At 39.4% G+C, this 20,885-nt stretch overlaps 1 protein-coding gene across 1 annotated transcript in view; it reads right to left on the bottom strand.

Annotated features, from left to right (window-relative positions):
- LOC306754504 (sterile alpha motif domain-containing protein 10-like) overlaps nucleotides 1-20,885 on the bottom strand; it is a gene marked incomplete at both ends in the record, with an annotated part of 60,109 nt that overhangs the window by 22,173 nt on the left and 17,051 nt on the right. The window contains one exon of the mRNA XM_079238523.1: nucleotides 11,188-11,372. Within this exon, the coding sequence (XP_079094649.1) occupies nucleotides 11,188-11,372 (185 nt within the window). The remainder of the gene's footprint in view (nucleotides 1-11,187; nucleotides 11,373-20,885) is intronic.

Below are 20,885 nucleotides of genomic sequence, written 5' to 3'. Positions count from 1 at the left end.
GTCAGGAGAAAGTTCCTATGGCGTGGAAGACATCCTGCCTTGTTAAGGTACCTAAAACCTGAGACTCAGAATAGCTGCACAACGCCAGGTAACTGAGGGGCGAGCTCATCCTGTGATGTTAGTTTGTTAGGCAAAAATTATGTCTGACAAGTTGCTTCAGGGAGCGAGTAAGAAAGTTCCACATCATACTTTTATAGTAGGAGAAATTCCCCCCTCTTGGAAGCAGATGTCATTTTTTTCTGCCAGTCAATTCTGGCACGACGCTTCCAAGGACAGACTATGGGACGATGTCCAAAACAAAAGAGAGCGGTTTCAAATCGGCTTGTAAGTGGTAATAAATCACCTTGTGAATGTGAATTGCTGCAGTAATTAATTCTTAAATATTTCATTATTTGTGGTTGTGAACATCTTTCTGCCTTTACAACTTACAAACAACACTAAATGAATGACATTGAGAGAGATGGATATCAAAGGTGAACATGGACAAAGGAGGGCACAAAAGAGACAGAAGACGGTGAGCTCGGGAGATGGCTACTCTTTGTGTGAATAATGGCCTTCATCATCAAGAAGCCAGACAGGAGGGAAATGGAATGATAGCTCCCAATCATCCTTCAGTCTTTCTTTTTCCCCCTCCTTTACTCTTCTCGCTCCATTTGTTGGCCATCCATCAGACTGTATCTCCTCTGGCCAGTTCTATCTCGTCCCCCGCTCACCCTTTACTACTTCCCCGCTCCTCCTGAGACCTACTTCTGTCCAGCTGGAGGAGGTGCCTCATTTGTTACATACACAAGAAAAGGGGAGGGAGGGTGCATGAGCAAGGTGGGGGCTGTATGTGGAGCGAAAGTCTATAAGGAAATAAGAACACACTTTAAAGGGGGGAAAAGGAAGGGGATGCAGAAATATGAAACATATTCTGCCCTTCTATAAACTACATTAAGATAAGCATATTTAAGGGATCTTCCTATTACTTTTAACGTGTCCCATTATAATTGGTGGGGGGGGGGGGTTGGTAAGGGGGGGTGGGTTAAATATATTTACTGTTTTACAACATGAAATGAGAGCACTGGTTTCTTGACTATTTATTAAGCCAAAACATCTGTTTTTCATAATGACTGAAAATGCAGTTTGTTTCTGTGAGCAGGTAAAAATACACAAATAAATAACTAAAATCTGACAACCAGCACTTTTAAAGTACAGTGCTAAAAAAAAAATGCATATAGAAATGGTTAAATTAGTCAAATAAATCTAATAGAAAGGAAAAATGTCATATTATAACTAATAGCAGAAACAATTCCTTACAGGCATTTTGCATAACTCTTTGCATAACAATTTTTCTTGTGAACATTTCTTTCAATGTAAGACCTGCAGTCTTTATATTTTATTTCGTGTCCACAACATTCTTCTTGAACACTGTTGTGGATCAAAGTTTTTGCCTACATAGGTATTGTCATGTTTATTCATCCAACAAAATGTCATGATTTAATTTACCAATAGCATAAAAGAATGTATATAAGCCCAAACCATGATCTTTTTCCAGATTTGGCGGTCAACATATTTTTTCTGGATGTTCTCAATGAGCAGGGAAAGTAAACCAGTGCATGTGGTTACCTTGAAGAAAAAGTGTTGCATGCATTTAGCCTCTTTTGCCTTGTCTGTGTGGTCACTCTGATAGATAAAAATATTTGCTGGTGTTGTCACCACAGTTCTGTTTCACATGGACAATAACTGGTATTTCTGTATCCAGGAAAATGTCAAATAAACTTGCTCTTAATGTGTTTATCCTTCCCAATTAGATGTTGGGTAGAGGAGATAACAAAAAAAGTCAATTTTTGGAAGCGGATTAGCAGGACAATAAATGGTCATGGTAATGATAACAATAATGTGATGCTGACAAAGTTCAATTAACCTGTTATGAAAATGAGCTGCAGTTTGTCCTCCAGCAGATTGAATCATGGCTCCTCGGGATTGATCATCTCTGTCAGTCTTCCTCCTTATCAGGACTTCCTGACTTGTTCAGGTAAACGCTTTGCAGTGAGCAAGTAGCCAATATGTACGGGAAGAAAGTCCATTTGTAACAACTGTACGACTGCAAAAAGATTAAGTAGTTTCTAAACCCAAACCTAACAAGACAAAAGCCTTGTCACCTGCTAATAAGAGTTTGTGACTAGTTGTTAAGGAAAGCACTTGTGCATGTCCCCGAAGCCTTTCACATCTGTGCTTTTGCAAAGAGGATTTTGTTTAATCAAAACATCACAAAAAAGTCCGTCTTCCTAAACAGAATTTTTAGTGAGCTAAAATGTTGAACTATTCCTTTAAGTGTATCATTAAATTTATGGCTGTCTGTCTGGAAATCGACAGAGGCACTACTGAATAATGAACTGCAAATCTATTTTTAGCTATCTTGATTTCAGCAAGACAAGCTCTGTCTCTATTCGTCTCTTCATCTTCGTCTTCCTCACATCCTTCCAAACACAATACTCTGACTTCTCCCAGTATTTCTCGATTGATCGCTCTGTTTTTAATCTGGAAAAATGCTTATTTGTCCTTTACTGCTTACGTTGTTCTATCAAGTTTCTTATCTATCCTCCACTCGGGTCACATAAATTTCATTGTCTCACTGCCTGGCCTTCCCCCCTGCAGTCCTCTCCCCTCCCCCACCACACACATACACATCCTTTCTCTTTCATTTTTCCTCCTTTGAATCTTTCCTTTCCCTTGACCCCCGTGCACTGAGATATATTTTGTTTTGTGTACGTGCTTATGAAAGTGTATGTGAGGATGCTCTTTCTCTGTTTGCAGCTGAATCTGGGATTAGCTTAAAGTCAGGGGAGCGTGGGGAATATCTACAATTCACTCTTTGTGACCGATAACTCCCCTCTTCCAGCGACTGGCTGCTTTACCCTGCGTGAGACTGATCAATGAGGCTACGCCAATTAGCAGTAAAAATGTGCATGTGTATGTGCATGAATGAATAAATCAGTGTTTTATGATATGCATATCATGTATTGAATCCCATTTTCAATTCCTTTCCTGCTGTGCATGTACTGTAGCTGTCACTTCATCTCTCAACAGGGCACTAACACGTGTCCTTCATCTTCTCTGTATAATCTGACCAAACAACTCTCTCCTTCTTTTTCATCAGTTTTACTCATCTCGCTCTTGCTCTGCTGTCATTATTCAATCTTCAATCTGTCTCTCCTACCTTAAAGTCCCTGACACATCCTGACACATGAGCCTATATATTTCTTCACACCTCTTTCTCCCTTCTCATTGCATCTCATCCCTCATTTCTCTCTTCGCAGTGACTCCCTCACTCCTTCTTCTCTGGCAGTTTCTATTTAATCATTTAGCACCCTGTTATCTCCTACAGCTCAGTCTAGCCGTGTATATTTGTGCAAGTTTGTCACTGTGATTCAAAAAAATGTTTCAGAAGGTTTTGTGTGTGTCTACTCAGCTCTTCTCTGTACGAGTGACTTTGTGGAAGTGTGCGAACTGTCAACCTGTGTCAGCATTGTGCAGCTCTGCCTTTCGCTGTCCTCGGGACTCTTAAATGTGTAAAAGCCTTGCACTCATGCAAATATGAACAGCCTCTCAGTGGGTGGACAAAGGGCCAGATGGGATTTTTTTACAAAGCTCTCTCTTTAGCATGAGTCAAACATGTGTCTTAGACAGAGCAACACGTCACTGAATGGCAGGACAAGGGCAACACAGACTGAAGAATTTCTGCTTTATTGCCCTGCAGTTCTTATTTCTCCCTCTGTGTTTCAGTGTTTTTTAAACCAGCCCCCACAGCATCATTTCCTCACCAGTACAGCCACTGACCATTATAGTGATGTGTTGTCTTTTAAAACTTACAGTGATGATGCTAAAGACACGCCTGGACCGAACTGCTCTGGGGCACACTGAAGGGCAAGTAGCTTAGTCTTCACCACCCTTGGTATTTTTCAAGTTCTTGCATTATAACCTGCAAGAACCTGAAAGTTAAATGGATTTGGAGGGTATTATATGTTATGTGTTAAATGCTATGTCTGCAAAAAAAATAAAAATAAATAAATAAGTTAAATTTTTTAAAAAAGTGAACCATGAATGTGTGTTCACCTTCTTTGCTATGAAGGCAATAAATAAGAAACTATGAAAATCCCACAGAGTACGATTAAATCCATCACCACAGAATGGAAATATTATAGCACCATAACAATCCAGCCAGCCAACACGCACACATTTAGCAAGAAACGCATTAATCCGAGAAGTAAACACTCCCAAACAAATAGAAAAAAAGGTCCTTTGGTCAGATGAGACTAAAACCAAACTTAGTGGCCACAAAGAAAAACACTGCATCTAACACACACCAAATACTCATCACCTAGAGAAAACCATCCCCACAGTGAATTGTAGGTTGCAGCATCATGTTGTGGGAATGTTTTTCATCAGACTTGATTCTTTTTGAGTCTTTCAGAGACATATTTACATTCTAACAGTATAACAACCTAAAACATCACTCAGCTGGTTGAAAGGGAAATGTCTAAACTGTCCATCATTAGTTTAATCTTACTGCTACATGTAAACAAGAGCCTGAGATACTCTGCTTGAGTCATTGATTCATTTCCAACCCAGGGGGAGCGTTTCCAGTTGAAAACGATGGCCTCAGAGTCGATGCCAAAAGAAATAACAGAATGCCAGCCGACATGTGGGCTTACTTCTTGTTAGGATAAAAATCAAGTTGCAGCGTGAGCTCTGTGGCAAGCAAAAGCAGAGGCCAATTCCTGGCGTCACAAACTGGCTTTTGGGGATGCATGTATAATGTATAATGCTATTTTTAAAGGCCAGTAACAGACCAAGTTAGATTTAAAGAATTAATAACTTGACTAGAGGCTCAGAGTCACACCACACATAAATATTAAAACCCACTGAAAATGAAAAAGTGCCAGTGGTAAGAACAATCTTAGCCAGTAATGCGTAACATTCTTATTTAATTTTGTTAGCCGGTAGATCAATACACATCATATACAGGACTGAAATCTAAGGACCTTTAGTATAATTCACAACTGCTGAACAGGGAGGAATAGTTGCATTCTCAGATTTTTCCTTTTCTGTTTCTGGTCTAAATGAAAGCTATCTAAATATGTAAATAACCATTTAACTTCCAACAACTTCTCAACAGAAGGTATTCTCTGATTGGAGCTAAGCTACAGCCAAGGTGATGATAAAGATGAGGATAATACAAAACAAGTTAAAGAAAAATTAGTTACGCGCATATTAAATAAGTAAATATCCATTTTCTATAATGCTTTTTGCCATTTCAGGGGGGTAGTTGGCGCTGGTGAGAAGCTGTCAAAGAAAATCTCTTTGCATAATATAAATTTACATGTAAACTTTTTTTTTCATTCCTTAAAGGGGTGCTATTATGGTATTTGGAGTTTTCTGAGCTTTCTACAGTGTTACAGTGCTGAATCCTCATCAGACATGTGAACAGCACTGTGTTTTATCACCTAAACGCATGTTTGAGTTTGAGTTCCAGCACTCTCTCCGTTCGGTTTCCATGGCGACGAAAAACTCGTCGTTTTAGAGAGTTTTTTTTCTACTTGGAAATCCTTGTGACGTCAATGTTCAAGCATTTATTTATGCAATGCAAATAATATAGTTGTTGCAGTATTAAAAAAAATTATACTGCTTACAGTGTGGTATTCTATATTTTGGCACTCTAATGGAGAAGAATCGCAAGATACTGATGCAAATATGCAGCCTCAGCACAAACAGTTGAGTTGATGTATGGACTCACTTGCCAGAGGTCAGTGTTGTAAAAAATTAAAGTCTGATTTTATTTTCAGTGTTAAGACTGGTTTAGAGTCTGAAATCTATGAGGTAGTAAAGTGGGTATTTAAAACAAGAAAAAGCTGGCTTCACTCCTTGGATAATGCAACCTTATAAATATGCCTAAACAATTAACCTCAACATAACCAAATATGCCAACTAGCTATGTATCTGACTTCTAACTGTAAGGCATTGAATCACGGAAATGCCTAAGGGAAGCCAGAATTAGGAGAACTGCTGCTTACTTAAAGGGGTCATATTATGGTATTTTAAGTTTTCTGAGCTTTCTACAGTGTTACAGTGCTGAATCCTCATCAGACATGTGAACGGCGCTGTTTTTTCACCTAAACGCATGTTTGAGTTTGAGTTTTAGTTCCAGCACTCTCTCCGTTCGGTTTCCATGGCGACGAAAAACGTGTCATTTTAGAGAGTTTTTTCTACTTGGAAATCCTTGTGACGTCCCGGGGGATAAGGTTAGGTGATTGGTTACCTTCTACTGGTTAACAAGGCCATGTACAAATACATCAGGTGGGTGGAAAACATCAGATAAAGTTATTTCCAACGATGGCTGGTGAGTTTACCAAAGAGAGACATCCTGCTGCATTCGTTGCTGTGGGTTGCTGTTTTCCACTTCGTTTTCAGGGTCTGATTCAGGTTCCAACATGTAGGGCTGTATGCTATGTGTTGACATTGTATTTTGTTTTTTTTTATTGAGTTCATATTAGCCTAATCCTTCTGTTTATGAGATGTTACAATGACGGTGAAAGCAGGTGCGGTGCATGCTCCCGATGTAGTGCAGTGGAGGGGGGTGGGGCTTAATGCGGAAGAGTCTCAATCCACTCGTTTTGTCCACAGGCTGATCTGACAGCCTACGGAGAGGGTCGGTCTGAAGTAAATAAAGCCATTTGTGACAATAACTCGATCAATCCCAGCCCTTCTGGTCTCAGAAATAAAAATAAATGAGCCTGAAATGCACATAATAGTTCCACTTTAAGACACAACTATAAAGCTTTTTATTGAAATCTTCTTTTAACTGAAAAGGGAACTGCAAAGCCTTCAAGCCTTACCATGAGGTCCGGTTGTAAGCCCTAGTGACAGTGTCATGCAAAAGTCCAGATTTCATCCTGGGGGGCAGAAATGTCCTTTTATAATGTACCCATTTTTTCTGACGGTGCATTGCAGGAACTGCAGCAGAAGCATAGCATCGCTTTTTTTTTAGCTCCTGCTTCGGATTAGAAACTTGACTGTTATGACGGTAACGTCTATGAAGTAGCTGTGCAACCATTGGTGCAGATGACATGAGCGGTTTCTGACTGGTTGGACGTACGAACACAACACTGGAATCCGCCATTACTAAAACAAATTATTAAAACTGTTTTAAAAGGTTGATGTAACCTTTTGAGACCCTAAAAAGCACACAAAAAGGAGTGACGGTGAAGCCTCTGTCCCGCTAAACCTGAACTGCGTCTGTTAAACAAGTGAAAACATAATTTGGCTTTTATACAGACTGCTGCTTGACATCAACTATGCAATCTCTACACTTTGCATGTTAACTCTTGTAATAGTAGCGAGTATCATGCAGCTGGACAAAGTAGTGACACTGTGAAATAAATAGAGTTCACTTGTAAAATAGGAGACCGATTAAACAAGATGTAAAGATTTAATCCGAACAGCAATACAGATGCAGATTGAATATAACTATATTGTCTTAAAAAAAAGATTACATGGCATATTCAGTTTAAAATATTATTGTGCATATTTTGGTCATTTGTGCATTTCCTCTCTTTAGTTCTCTGCTTTATATTGCTGTCAGCCCAGAAGATCATGGGCTTTGTAAAGAGGAGGCAGAAATAATTATGCACAGGTCTTTTATATTCGCCCACCCACGAAGGCATTATAGTGCCTTTCCTTTCTTCAACAGGCTTGGTTCTGCTTAGAAAAACAGAAGCATTGTGGCTGCAGTTACTTCCTAAATTGTGTCTTTGTTGTTCAACCTATTCCCCGGCCTCATCAAAAGGTTCAACCCCGATCTGTGCGGTAGAGAGCAGAATGAGCCCTCGCTTCACCCCAGCTGGCTACCAAAACAACAGCCAATTCAGACTGGTCCAGGATGGATGGTACAGAAGGTGCACCAACTACACAATAGCTCATTATTTGGAAAATTCCTCAAAGCAAATCTCTCTGTTGGTCCACCTGCACTATTCCAACAACAGAAATAGGTAAACAAATAAGGGGGGCGGGGGGGGGGGGGGGTACTTTTTTTTCCCTGTTAATTGCAAAGCTTCATCATTGATGTGTCTTTACACTGTCTGTACCAATAACACTTGATTGCTCGGGACATCTATGATACTAACAGCCTCGTTTGAGGATGAATGAACAGTAGCATCACTGCCGTCACTGTCTCTTGTGTCCCCTGGCTGGGACTTTGCATTCCAGTGCATCGTGTGTTATATCAGCTTTGTTAAGCACATAAGGATGATTCCCTAGCTTCTACCTTTTAAACTGAGCTCTGTTTCACTTAACTGCCTCCCTCATTACAGCTGGTGTGTGCAAGGCCAGTGCAATGGAAAATAATCTAATCATCAGGACAGAGAAGACTTGAAACACAAACAACAATCCACACAACATACACATGTGAGCACCCGCAAACACGAATGTTCGAAATTACAGATGAATGGACACTGAAAAACGTGAGGGATTCACAGACACACTCATATCAGAGAGAGCTGAGCTGAAATGCTCTGCCATTTGTTGAATAATGCATAAAGAAGCTTGTTGCCACGAGAAAGTGATAAGCCTTACTTCGCATGGTATAGAGGAGGTTTAATTATCCAGTCTTTGTGTAATCACATGGAAACAGCTTCTCATTCGTCTTTTATTAGGCCTTTTATAGCTTTAATAGCTGAAAAGACTTTTTTTTTTTTTATGAATTATTGAACAAATTTTCTACTGCATTTGTACATCTTACAGTCTCCCAGATTCAAGCTTTCCTAAAAGAAAGGAGGAATGAAACAAAAAGACCTCCACAGGGCTATCTGGTCTCTTTCATCTGTGGAGCAGAAGAACAGAAAGAAGCTGTTGCGTTATATGCTGTTTTGGGTCAAACACAGGCAAAAGGCCTTAAAATAGATTTTTTTTTTTTTTTTTCCCTGAATGGTTCACTTCTCCAGAGCTGCACAGATGTGATTCCACTTTATACAAATGAAAATGTGGATGTAAACAGTGTCCCTAATGCTTACTTTAAACAGCAGAGACAGTCAGCCACCAAACATGGTGTACAAATGAGTTTTACTTCCAGTGTTTAAACCACTCAGTTATGTTTAGGCTGTTTCTTTCTCTGGGGAAAAACCATACATTTATGAAATGAATGACATTTTTAGACACATATCAAAATAACTACATGTTACTGATGTTATTCGTTCTGTTTAGTATGTGTTCACTTGAACGGTGCAAGCACTGTTACATCACAAGCCATAATGTAATAGCTCCCACGGCATTTCTCAATTATATAACCAGTTTCTCTCTGGTGGCATCTACCAGCAAAGCGAAATGTGAGCTTAGTCAGCAATATGTACAAAAAAAAAAAAAAAAAAAAAAAAAGAGATTTGAATGGTACAGATGTTACAGTCATGCATGGCTCTTCCAATGCATCACTCCATCACTATGGCTCTTTTATACACGTAAATAATGTCATAAGATATAAATGATACCAGACCGCCTCAGTCAGATATAGGGTACACAGATACCTTGATATGAAAAAAACAAAAAGAAAACAACAAACAAAAAAGAAAGTGTTTCAAAGTTGTTGCAAATTCTGATTTAATTTTCTTTCATCTTTTGTTTGCATTTAATTTTACCACAGCCCACCTCCTACAGTGCAGAGTTGTGATAAATGGCGTAAAAGTCAGATGAAATGTGACATGATCGAGTGCCCCAGTGGGCTCCCGAGTTGAATTTCCGAAGGAATCTCTGACAGAAAGGATTAAGGGCCTAAATGTTAAGAACAGAGTGAGAACCCTATGATTGTATTCTCTAAGTTTCTAGTGTAAAGAGAACAGAGTTGTTGTTACTGATAATTGTTCTGCTACCGTGGGGTTACGCTATTATCACCAAAACTGATTGGTGTTCTCATGGTGCAGGTTTTTACAACTGGTTTGAGAGTTTTTAGTTTTAAATGGCACGATTGAAGGTGCTCAAAGATAGGTAACAATTACTTTGGAGGTCCATTTCTTCTAAGATGGAACAGAGGGAATATCAACTACCTTTTAATGGCGTCATCTACCGAGCGCTTCAATCAATCAATCAATCTTTATTTGGAAAGCACTTTTCATACAATGAAAAATGTAGCGTGTGTTTTATATAAGTATTTCATAGAAAAAAAAAGAAAAGAATAAAAAACAATATTAGGTATTAAATCCGCCTAAATCTAGAGCCACAACATACATATATACAACATAGATATTAAGACTAAATAACAATTTAAGAGAATAAAAACATAAAACAAACACTTGAAATTACGAGACAGCTTTAACTGTTGACCCTGGGGTTGCTCCGAATGACATCCGATACTACGTATCATATATGAAAGTGAGGTCCGTTGGAATTGGATAAAATCTAATTTATGCTGTTCAGGATATGATAAAAAGATCAGATGTGGGTCACATGTGGACAAAAAGTCTGATTTGAACCACATTTGTCTGCAGTCTTAATGTAGCCACGAAAAACAAGTGTCTTGGTTTTTTTCTCTGTTTCCTTGGAACAATACTAACAATTATTGCTTTTCCGAAATGGCTCAGGTGCCTTCACATGGTAAAAATATAGAAATCTGAAATATAATGACATAACACATTATCATTTTTAGCATTTCATATCTAGACCAACTAGGGAGAGTGCTCAGGCGAGGTCACATGACAAAATGTAGAGAAGATGCAGTGTAATCACCCAAATATGTGATCTATTAAATGGTTATTAGGGTATTACTAAGTTAAAGTAAAATATCAGTTTAATGATGAAATTTGTCCCTCCTATTATGAGATTTATCTTTTCAACAAATTATGGAAATATTTGCAATCTTTTTTATTCCAGCAGCAATTTATCTTCTCACTGTGTAAAAGTAAACCGAGAATGGTAACTGGCTGAACTGACCTGAAGCTGTAGTCATCAATAAATCCTTCCTTTGGAAAAAAAATAATAATTTCAGCTACACATATTGTGTATTCCAGTAGACTCATCTGAAAATAAGAAAATGTTTTGCTGTCTCTTTTTCAAAAAAGTAATTGCATTTTCGTATCATCTCTTATCACACCATGCTTGTGCACTGAAAAGACCCCCCTGCCCAGCAGCGTCTGCTCTCTCTCTGAGAGGACGCCTGCATACCTGGATGCCCTCTGTGCCAGGCTGCTGCAGCAGTTTGACGGTGCGTGTGTGCGCTGTCTTCTGGCCACGGCCATCATGCCAGGTCAAGTTGCTGCCTCCGGCGCGACGCGGCAGCTGGTAGCTCAGCTCCTCAGCAGACACCGTGTGCTCCAGGGAGGCACGGCAAAAACTGAAGCTGGACGCCGCTGTGAGAGGAGAAGAATAGAGGGTTAGGAGTGAAACAAGGCACGAAGGAGAACAAAAAAGATCTTTAATTACAGCTCTTATTGTCTGGTTTCCATTAAAATGAGCACCACAACATAAATAAATAAAGAAAGAAAGAAAAAATAAATACATTCTTGTAAGAGTTTGCCAAACTGCATTTCATCTACATGACATGCTTTGTGTATTTACCGTTGTGAAAACAGATGGCTGATACCGTGATGCTGCATAACAATGGTGCAATTTTGCATTTTCGAATAAACAGCCCATGATTTCTGGAGCTGTGACACCTATTCCAGATTAGTCCTTGTTTATTTAGATTCCACATCACGGATGTGTTTCTTTTGCCTTTCTTGTGCTGTCCTTCGCTTCCCTCCCTTTCCTCTCATGACTGTGTGAAGCAAACATTGTCAGGGGACGGTAAAGGTGCAGATGTGTGAAAGCCACAAGTCAACTTCTGCAGCTCAGATCAAGTTGAATGAGCTGCTGAACTTTGGTTTGCAAAGAACCAAGTAAAAGTGGTGTGATGTTCACACTAGAGTAGAAGGGAGGATAACAGAAGTGAAAGAGGTTAGTTAATATTAAGGGAGACGGGAAAAGTCAACTTGTTCACACGGTTAAAGGCTTTTTGCTGTAATATGAATTTTTCAAAAACTAGATACACTAATGTGATATTATGTCAGAGCATTTAAATAGCTCTCCACTTCGGGCGCATTTCGCACATCATTCTGAGCTTTTCACAAGTCATTTTGCTGCACTGAATCACACCTGAAACAGTTAAGGTTAGGGCAACGGTTCAAAGTGGGGCGAAAAATGACATGCATAAAAATACGACTTGATATGTTATTTCATACCTGACTGGATAGACAAGAAAGCCATTTATTAGGGGTTAATGGAAACCGTTCAGTAACATAGAGCTGATATTAGGTAACTCAGCTGTGAATGAACCTTTTCTGCATGTTTCCTACGCGTGTGCATGTGACTTATTTATATAGTTGCCATGACTGTGATTATCTATGACATTCAACCAAATCTAACACATCTTAAGATGTAATATATAGGTACTTCTGCTTAAAATGTATAAATGGTTAGTCTTTTCATGAGATTTCAAGTTATTTAGACAGAAAGATCTTGGTAATGATAGATTCAAAACCGGAACAAAGTATTATAATGTTACATTCTTTGCTTTCTGATTTTGAAAATAAAAACCTTTAGAGGAGAACAGTATCATTATTTCACCTCCACTGAATTGCTTCTTAATTTCTTTTTCTCTCTAGCAGCATGTGGGCCCACATTAAAAACTAGCCTGGATTGAATTTAAACACAAAGTGTTTCTATGAGGAATCAGATAAAACAAAAGCTGTTTTTACACCAAAAGTAGACATTTTCTTTTATTTTTTAAACGTAGCCACACCTCATTAAATCCCATCTCACTGTCAGCAGTAGCATGTCTACCTTTTGGGTTATGAGAACAAAAATGTGCTTGCAGAACTGGAAGGATGACTGGTGTCTAACACTCGCCCCAAAGGGTCAATCATGTAACTACAACAGGAGAGGACGACGGTACAGTATATCCCGCAGGCTGAAGTGGGCTAAAGTTTCTGTAGCTTTTACAGTTTCTGTTTTTAATCAGTTATTTTCATTTTTGTGAGCAGACCTTGCATGTTAGCTCCATACAGCTCCACAAAGTGCCACCTGCCTAGCAGTTTGCTGAAGTAAAGTGGGGTTTTAGTTGTATAAAAAGAGCTTAAACTGTGAAACCTGCCTGTCCTTAAACTAAAAAAATAACAAAACAGACAGGTAACAGGTAGATGGTGGGAAGTGGAGTGAAAGGAGGAAAGTCTGGATTGTATTCCAGATGGTAGTTTCACTGAGTTAATGTTTTTCCTCTTTTTTAATCTCAGCCCTGCTGTATGACAGCTGAGCTTTGAGGGAAGCACCTGTTTCAACTAAGAAAAATTGGAAAAAAAAAACATTTCTAAACCTAGAATTCTGCTGAAGTGAATAGTGATGAACACAGTTCACACAGCCATGATGAAGAAAAGAAAAAAGAGGAGGGGTGGGGAATAAAAACCTGTCAGGAATCACTGACGTGTAACCTTTTTTGCCCCTCTTCCTTCTTACACCACTTCTTTACTCTTGTCTGTTTCGCCCATCTTTCCTCATTTGCACAATACTCCTTGTTTGCCATCCTGTTTTTTCTCCATCTCTATCATGTTACAGTGTCTTCTGAGTCGTTGGGATCAACCAGGCCCAAGTCTGATGTAGTTACTGCCAGTCAAAATGAGGAAGTGTAGATAGGAAGGAGGAACACGGGAAGCTAAGTGCCTCCAAACCCTAAAGATCTGCCAGTCTTATAGAAAAAAACTAGAGAGAGCGTACAGCCAAGCACAAGACAGACGAGAGAAAACAGGGAGCAGTAAAACAGCTCTACTTCAATAAAAACAAGACTTTATCAAATCAAAGGACTGAGGAGGGAAATGTGCTAACATGAACCAGCTTTATTCCACAAGTCAAGACTTTTCTGTGATTAGACAGAGCCCTCACACTTAACAGACATAACTTTTACATGAAGAAGTGCTGGATCATGACTTCCCTCTTTGGTTGAAAGCTAAATCTGTTCCACATTGCTGCACCCTTCCACCTCCAGCAGTCATAAAATAAAGACAAAGCGGTCATTCCGCAATTTTTAATGGACTCACTTGGCTTAACCTCCCAGCACTGGGCATCACTGAGAATTTAAAATCAGCCAAAGACTATTAAATATCCATATGTTCCAACTAATGCTTCTTTTGAAATGGCATTGCAGCATAGAATGGGTTTCTTTCAAACATAAAACTTTAGGAAAATGAAAACTCATGTACAGCAGTGCTTATGAGGAGACTATTGTGTTTTGCAGTCATTATGAGAGGTTATATTTACTCTTTCCTTGTCTCAACATGCATTTGATCAGCCTGGACAAATGCCAAACCTCCACTGTCCTATTTGTCTCTATCTGGTGTTGTATTATCTCTTGTTGCCTTTGCTGGTGACTTTTATCACCTCCAGGCGAGGGAGGTGTAAGAAGAGGAGGGATGATGAAAAGTAGATGATGGGAAGTGGAGTGAAAGGAGGAAAATCTGGATTGCATTCCATATAGTAGTTTCCCTGAGTTAATGTTTTTATTCCTTTTTTTCCAAGCTTGCGAATCTGTAGCTTTAGATTGCCAAGTTTGGGCGGAAAACAGAAGAAAAAGAGGGAACTTTTGGTGGTAAAGTGAGAGTAGGTGTCCCACAGATGTTTTTCTCAGTGTGTATGGGTATGGGTGTGTGTGCAGAGGGTAGGTAGGTCAATACGACTCAGCCCAGTGAAGTGTAACCTCATATCACCTCCTCTTGACTGAGCAGCATATCTGTTGTGCAGAGGAGCTGCTAAATCTCAGAGGTATTCCCTTCTGAAAAGGTAATTAAGCTATTGGGTACGGCACCCTGGAAGGTCGTTCCAAGCCAAATCCCACAGTAGATTAACATTGCATCACCCAAACATTACTCATTTGACCCCCCCAAAGTGTCAAAATTAGTCCTTGTGGATTTTTTTGCTGTGTTGGCTTTATTGTAGAAGTTTGATCTTTTTGCTTAACCTTAGCATCAACTTCACAGTTCATGTCTTTGCTGCACTCCCTCGCATGGAGGATGAGGCAAGTGGAATGGGTAATCCACCTCATGTCGGGCGTCAGAGAGAAGATGCCACGGTGTATTACGCCGCGTGATATTCCCGTCAGCTCCCTCTAGCACCTCTTACTCAGAAAGATAAAAATTCTATTTGCAGTTTTTTGGGGGTTTTTTTTGTTAGAAAAGTGGAAAGAAAAGGAGAATCACAGTCCCTCTCATTCCTTTGTAATCTTCACGGGTGTGAAACTTCATCTTGCAGTGATTTCATGCCTGCGTAACACATTAAACCTGGAGTCCTAAGTACAGCTGAGAATCGACAAATGCCAAGGCCGCTGTTGCATTTACCACTGATCCCAATATGTTAGACCTACGGTATGTTTGGGGGGGGGCAGTTAAACAAGGGTCTTTTCACAACTCTTCCATTTCACAAGACCCAGCTTTAACCCCAGGAATGAGCCATGAAATTACTCTATTTGAAAAAAGCAGGAGGGGGAAAAAGATGAATCTGGTTTCAGCTTTAAAAATGAATATAAACTTAGGACCACAGGTTGGGATGGAGGAGAGGGGGTGGGGTGCCCCATGATGCATTGCAGTCCATTATCCACTCTGACATGAGACATTGTTGCAGTAACTGGGGCTGAGGTTTACCTTTCACAAGCGATCAGTGTCACGGGAGCGCACAAACAGGGAAATGGTAGTAAACAATCGGCAGCTCCGACTCATGGCCCAGACCAGGGGAATGGCAACCAAATGTGAGCATCCAGCAGTCTCTGCTAGCGAACGCCAGCATTCTAACATGGATGTGAGTCACAGTGCCAGGCCGCCGACTCACATATTCACACATCTGTAGATTCCCTGCTTGCATTTGTTTTAGGCCAGTGAACCCGGATCAAGCTGCAGAGGAGCAGCCATGTGGACGAAGGATGAATTCTGGAATCAAACCGCAGGGCGGCTTTTTGTCTCAAAACGTGCAGTGTAGCTCAGGACAGCGGTGGAGTTGGCATTTGTGTCATGACTCTGCAAGTGCAGCTTTGCATTTCCCTGAGAGCACATACAGGCTGGTATGATAAATGCCAGACTGACCTTGGTTTTTCTCTGCTGGCCTTGCTGTGCGAGGAAAACAACATAGTGTGACCCACTGCTTCCACAGCGACAGACAGAACTATTGATTATTTATTCATTCATTCATTGTCCCAACCGCTTAGCCCGATGAAGGGTCACCGGGAAGATGGAGCCTATCCCAGCAGTCTACTGGCGAAATACAGGGTACACCCTGGACAGCTCGCCAGTCCATCGCAGGGCAGAACTATTGATTATTTATCAATATTTAAGAGAATTGCAGATCGCTTTGAATAGATGGAAAATCACGCACACAGAGTCCCCTAAATCCTCTAACATTCAACTCCGCTTACCACCAGCTGTCATATCCACTCCTATTAAAAGAAAACACACTTTGTGTTTCATAGAGGAGTAAGAAAGGCAGCAGAAGAAACAGCATGCAATGAACTGACATGATGGCTTTTCAGGAGAATGAAGGAATGAGGCCTAAATGAAAAGTGAAAGTCATGAAAAGTCAACATGACGTGGGAAAATAGAAAACAGATGGAAAACGAACAGCATAAGTGTTAATTACATCAGACGAATATTGGGGGGGGGCTGAAAGAGCCGAGGCCACACATAGCTGTTGTTTTCTCCCCTTGACAGTTGAGCCCTCATGCGATGACACAGGAGGACAGATTAGATCTCAGTGACTATCAATAATCCAGAGTGAATGTCAGAGGGGTAGGGAGGAAGAGGAAGGACACAGAAGAGGAGGATATGAGGTTGAGTAATAGGATGTAAGATGTGATAAGACTTGATAAAACCAGGAAAAGACACAATCACTGATTACCTATGCATGCCTGCTTATACCTTGCTCTATCTTGCATTCTGCTGTGTGAAGTGTTTCAGATATGTTTTGTGCAAAATTTATGCAAACCAGAAAACCATCTTCAAACAAAACTGTGTTCTAATCAGTGCTTGCAGAAAATGGACTGAAAATCAGATTTTCTCATTGCATAATTTCTTCTTATATCCCAATATACATCCATCCAATGAAAAACATGATTGGAAATCAAACTCATGTAATTCTGCTGGAACAATGGCCAAAGCATTAACGCATTTGAAGTCAGATTGCAGGAGCAATCCTCCTGTCATGGTCATACAGAGATTACCACAAATGCTTTTCTCATTATTCAAGCAAATATATACTGAAGATATTACCATATGTACACAAACAGCCACATGCAGGGAGAAAAACCGTAAAATCCCACTTACATGACCTGCTTGCCACCAAATGGTAAATAAAAAGCAAGAGTGTGATTTTATAAGGAACACGATGTTCCCAAATGCTGCAAATCCAAGTTATCCAGCATGTGTGGGTAAGAAATGGATGAAAAAGGTCTGTTAAGATGTACAATCAAACCCAACATAACATTTAGAAAGAGATTTAAGCTAATTAAAATATGAGGTGTCCACAAAAAAAGAAACTTTTTTTTTTTTCCTTTTTATCGACAACCTTAAAGTATTTTAAGCAACTTTAAACACCTCCAAGACTTAAGTCACTGTTTGGAAAGAAGAGCTTGACAACCCTTGAGGGGACACTTCTAGACCAGGTCCCTCAGTATAAATATCTATATGACTGGCCAGCAATCCGTCCTTTTTAAAACCACTTTAAGTCCAAGGTTAAATTAAAAAGAAAAAAAATTCTCACTCCTCTTGCACTACTTCTGCATGAAAAACACTGGTTTAAATGGCCACATTCCCCATGTTTGACGGTGGTGAAGTCATTTACTGATCAGCATGTAAGACCTTGGAACAAAAACTTGATTTTCTCTCCTACTTTGCAAAGTGCTTTGTAACAAAATTTCCTTTCCTCACACACCTCTCTCTCTTCATTGGACATCACGCACGGCAAAACTCACTAGCTCATGTTAATGTCCTTGGCTACACCTGTCCTTCATTAAAGTTTGCACAAGGTCATCCTTTGCAAACAACACTCGGTCTACAAACTTAATGTTCTTGACTTATCACAGACCTTTTTTCAAAACACCACATTGCTGATCCCCACCTTGCTAACCCTTCCCGCTGAATGTCTCAGTGTGCATATTTCAGGCTTTCTCTGTGTCTTTGCAAATATCTTGTTAATGTGTTTACTTAGTCTGGTGTTTATATTGTCTTTGTCTTTAATTAATTCTATAGCCTGTTTCACCTTCTTTCTAAGAGGCCTTGCCTTTTGCCAGGCCACAGTTGTAAACAACAATGAAGAGCTTCATCTGTCTCACCTGGTTGAATAAAGGTTAAATAAAATATAAAAGTAAAGAGGTGTGTGATAATTGCTGAAAGCAAAACACCATTCAGTTTGTAAAAAGTTGAAAATTACAGAGAAAAACATCCATAAGCTGTGTGCTGTGGCTTTACCATGACACTGCTCTTACTTCCACAAAGTGAACAGTAATGCAGGCTCCATTAGGCAGCAACATGCATAATAAATGCACATGTCGTCACAGGGGGGAAAAGAGTGATTTTTTAATGAAGACTTAAGTGACATAGCTTCAAGGGCACATACCATATGTCTGTATTGCATGTTATTTTTCAAAATAGTAAATGCTGAATGATTATCTAACAAGTCGCTGTAAGGGGGGAGGTAACCTGTCTGTGTGCAGCTGCTGTACCCATATCATTCACATCACATGGAATTCTTTCACAAACACATCCACATTAGGCTTGAGCATCCAGATGAATTAAAGGAAATGATGCAAAGCATAAAATAGGGAGAATAATAATCAAAGGTCAAGCAGGCAGCACACATCCTAATATAGATGTAAAGCAGGGGCATGCTGTTCAATTAAGCAGACAAAGCAGCGTTTAACAAACTAACTCACAAGACTGAAAAATGCCATGCATGGATTAAGCTCACATGGGTTGCTTGCTACATCTTTTTTTTTTTCCAGAAAGACTAAAACTGAGCTGTCCAAGCAGTAGTGCCCATTGGCAAAGAGAAGAAATAAATAAAAAATAAAATGACATGAACAACATCAAGTCTAATCCTTTACGGCTCAGAGCTCAGCTGGTGTAATCTGTTTTTGTGTGTGGTCAACTGACTCACGGCAAGTAACACTCAGTGACTGTCAGGATGTTCTCTGAGTCCATTAACTTGGTTATTCTACCAGTGTATGTGAGGCAGATTACAACATTATAAAAGATGGTCCTTGCTTGTAAGTCCCAAGGTCTAAATATTTTCTGAGCTGTGAAGAACAGGTTCATTTCACTGCGAAGGTAAAAAGATCTGTCGGGTTACGCTCATAATCTGAAATTCATGTTTGTCAGATGAGATAAAAACATCTGAGGCTTTAAGTATTGAGGCGATACTGTAATGCGTGCATAAACTTAAGTCCAATACAGTTATGGGAATATAAAGATGTCACTGATAGAGGTGAAGCTCACCTGATCATTTGAGATGATTATTAGTTTCTAAGCTCGAATAGCTCAAAGATCCTATCAAAATGTTTGCTTTCCAAATTCCCAATCCATTAAAATAATAAAAGGAAAGTTAACTTTTGTACAATTTGATATAATTTACAGTATTTTCTGTCATAAATTCACTAAATCCTGAAAAATAATTAAAACCTTAGGCTTCCAGGTACATTAAGGCAAGAAAAAAATCTGATGTACAGAAAAGCACATTTGCAACAATTTTATACTTGAGCGCAAAGAATGAAAAAAAAAAGGTTGTTTTCATTGCTGTGGTTTGTTAGTTTGTTTCCTCAAATATTCAACAGAATTCTTCTTCTAAAAGCTTCCATTTCATAATTTGCTTCTGGTGACGCAGACCTCCTGGACCCTTCAACCTTTTTTCATCCACCAGCTGCCAATGACTTGAACTGCTTTCAATTTATATATCAGTGAAATCCACATGCAAGCATTATAAAGGTTTGGTTAAATCCAATCTGGGCTTCCATCTGTTACAGTCTGATGACTTTGGTTTCAGGGCAAAAGGCCGACAACTCAGGAACTCCGATGTAGCTAGCAGATACATGGATTATAGATAATGGCACAAGTGGAAAGTAACAAATTGCATTACACATTACTGTAACTGAGAAGTTTTTGAGAGTAATTTGTCATTTTTTAAGTAGTTTTGAAATGGGTCATTTCATTTTACTCAAGTACATTTTCACTGAAGTATCTTACATTGGAAACCTCAAGTGTTACTGAGCAAAAAAATAGAAGCAGAGACAAAACATCAACCTGAACAGCATGGATCATCCATCTGCGCTGCTAATCTGCTTCAGTCACGTTTGACACACACTGACAGGAAAATGCAGACGCGACTGGGCAAAACTCTCACTGATGAACTGTTTGAAAGTTTATTAAAAACAAGGTTGGATGGGATTTATGACGAGTGCTTTGTTTGCATCAGGTAATTGAAAGTAACAATGTAACTTTAACTCAAAGTACATTTTAAATGATTACTTTTTTAACTTTTACTCGAGTAGATTTATAGATGGGCACTTTTACTTGAGTAAAATATAAGTACATTAAAGATACTTTTACTTAATTACAATTTTTCCGTACTATTTCCAGCCCTGAATGATGAATATCCAAGCCAAGACAACAAGAGAATTTAGATGTATTTACCCCAGAAAAAAAAATCTATAAAATAGCTAAATCGATGTCAGGTGATAATCTTGATTTTAAAACATTTTGACCAGTCCCGTCTTCCTATTTTACTTTCAATGCAAACACTTTACCTGCATGAAGCAACACCTTCTCAGGAGACTGATCAATATTTGTACTATAGATTTAGCA

The sequence above is a fragment of the Telmatherina bonti genome (assembly GCF_933228915.1).
Source record: "Telmatherina bonti genome assembly, chromosome: 4".
In the NCBI taxonomy this organism is placed as follows: Eukaryota; Metazoa; Chordata; class Actinopteri; order Atheriniformes; family Telmatherinidae; genus Telmatherina; species Telmatherina bonti.
The sequence above is the reverse complement of the archived record's forward strand: the minus strand, read 5'-3'. Positions and strand labels throughout refer to the sequence as shown.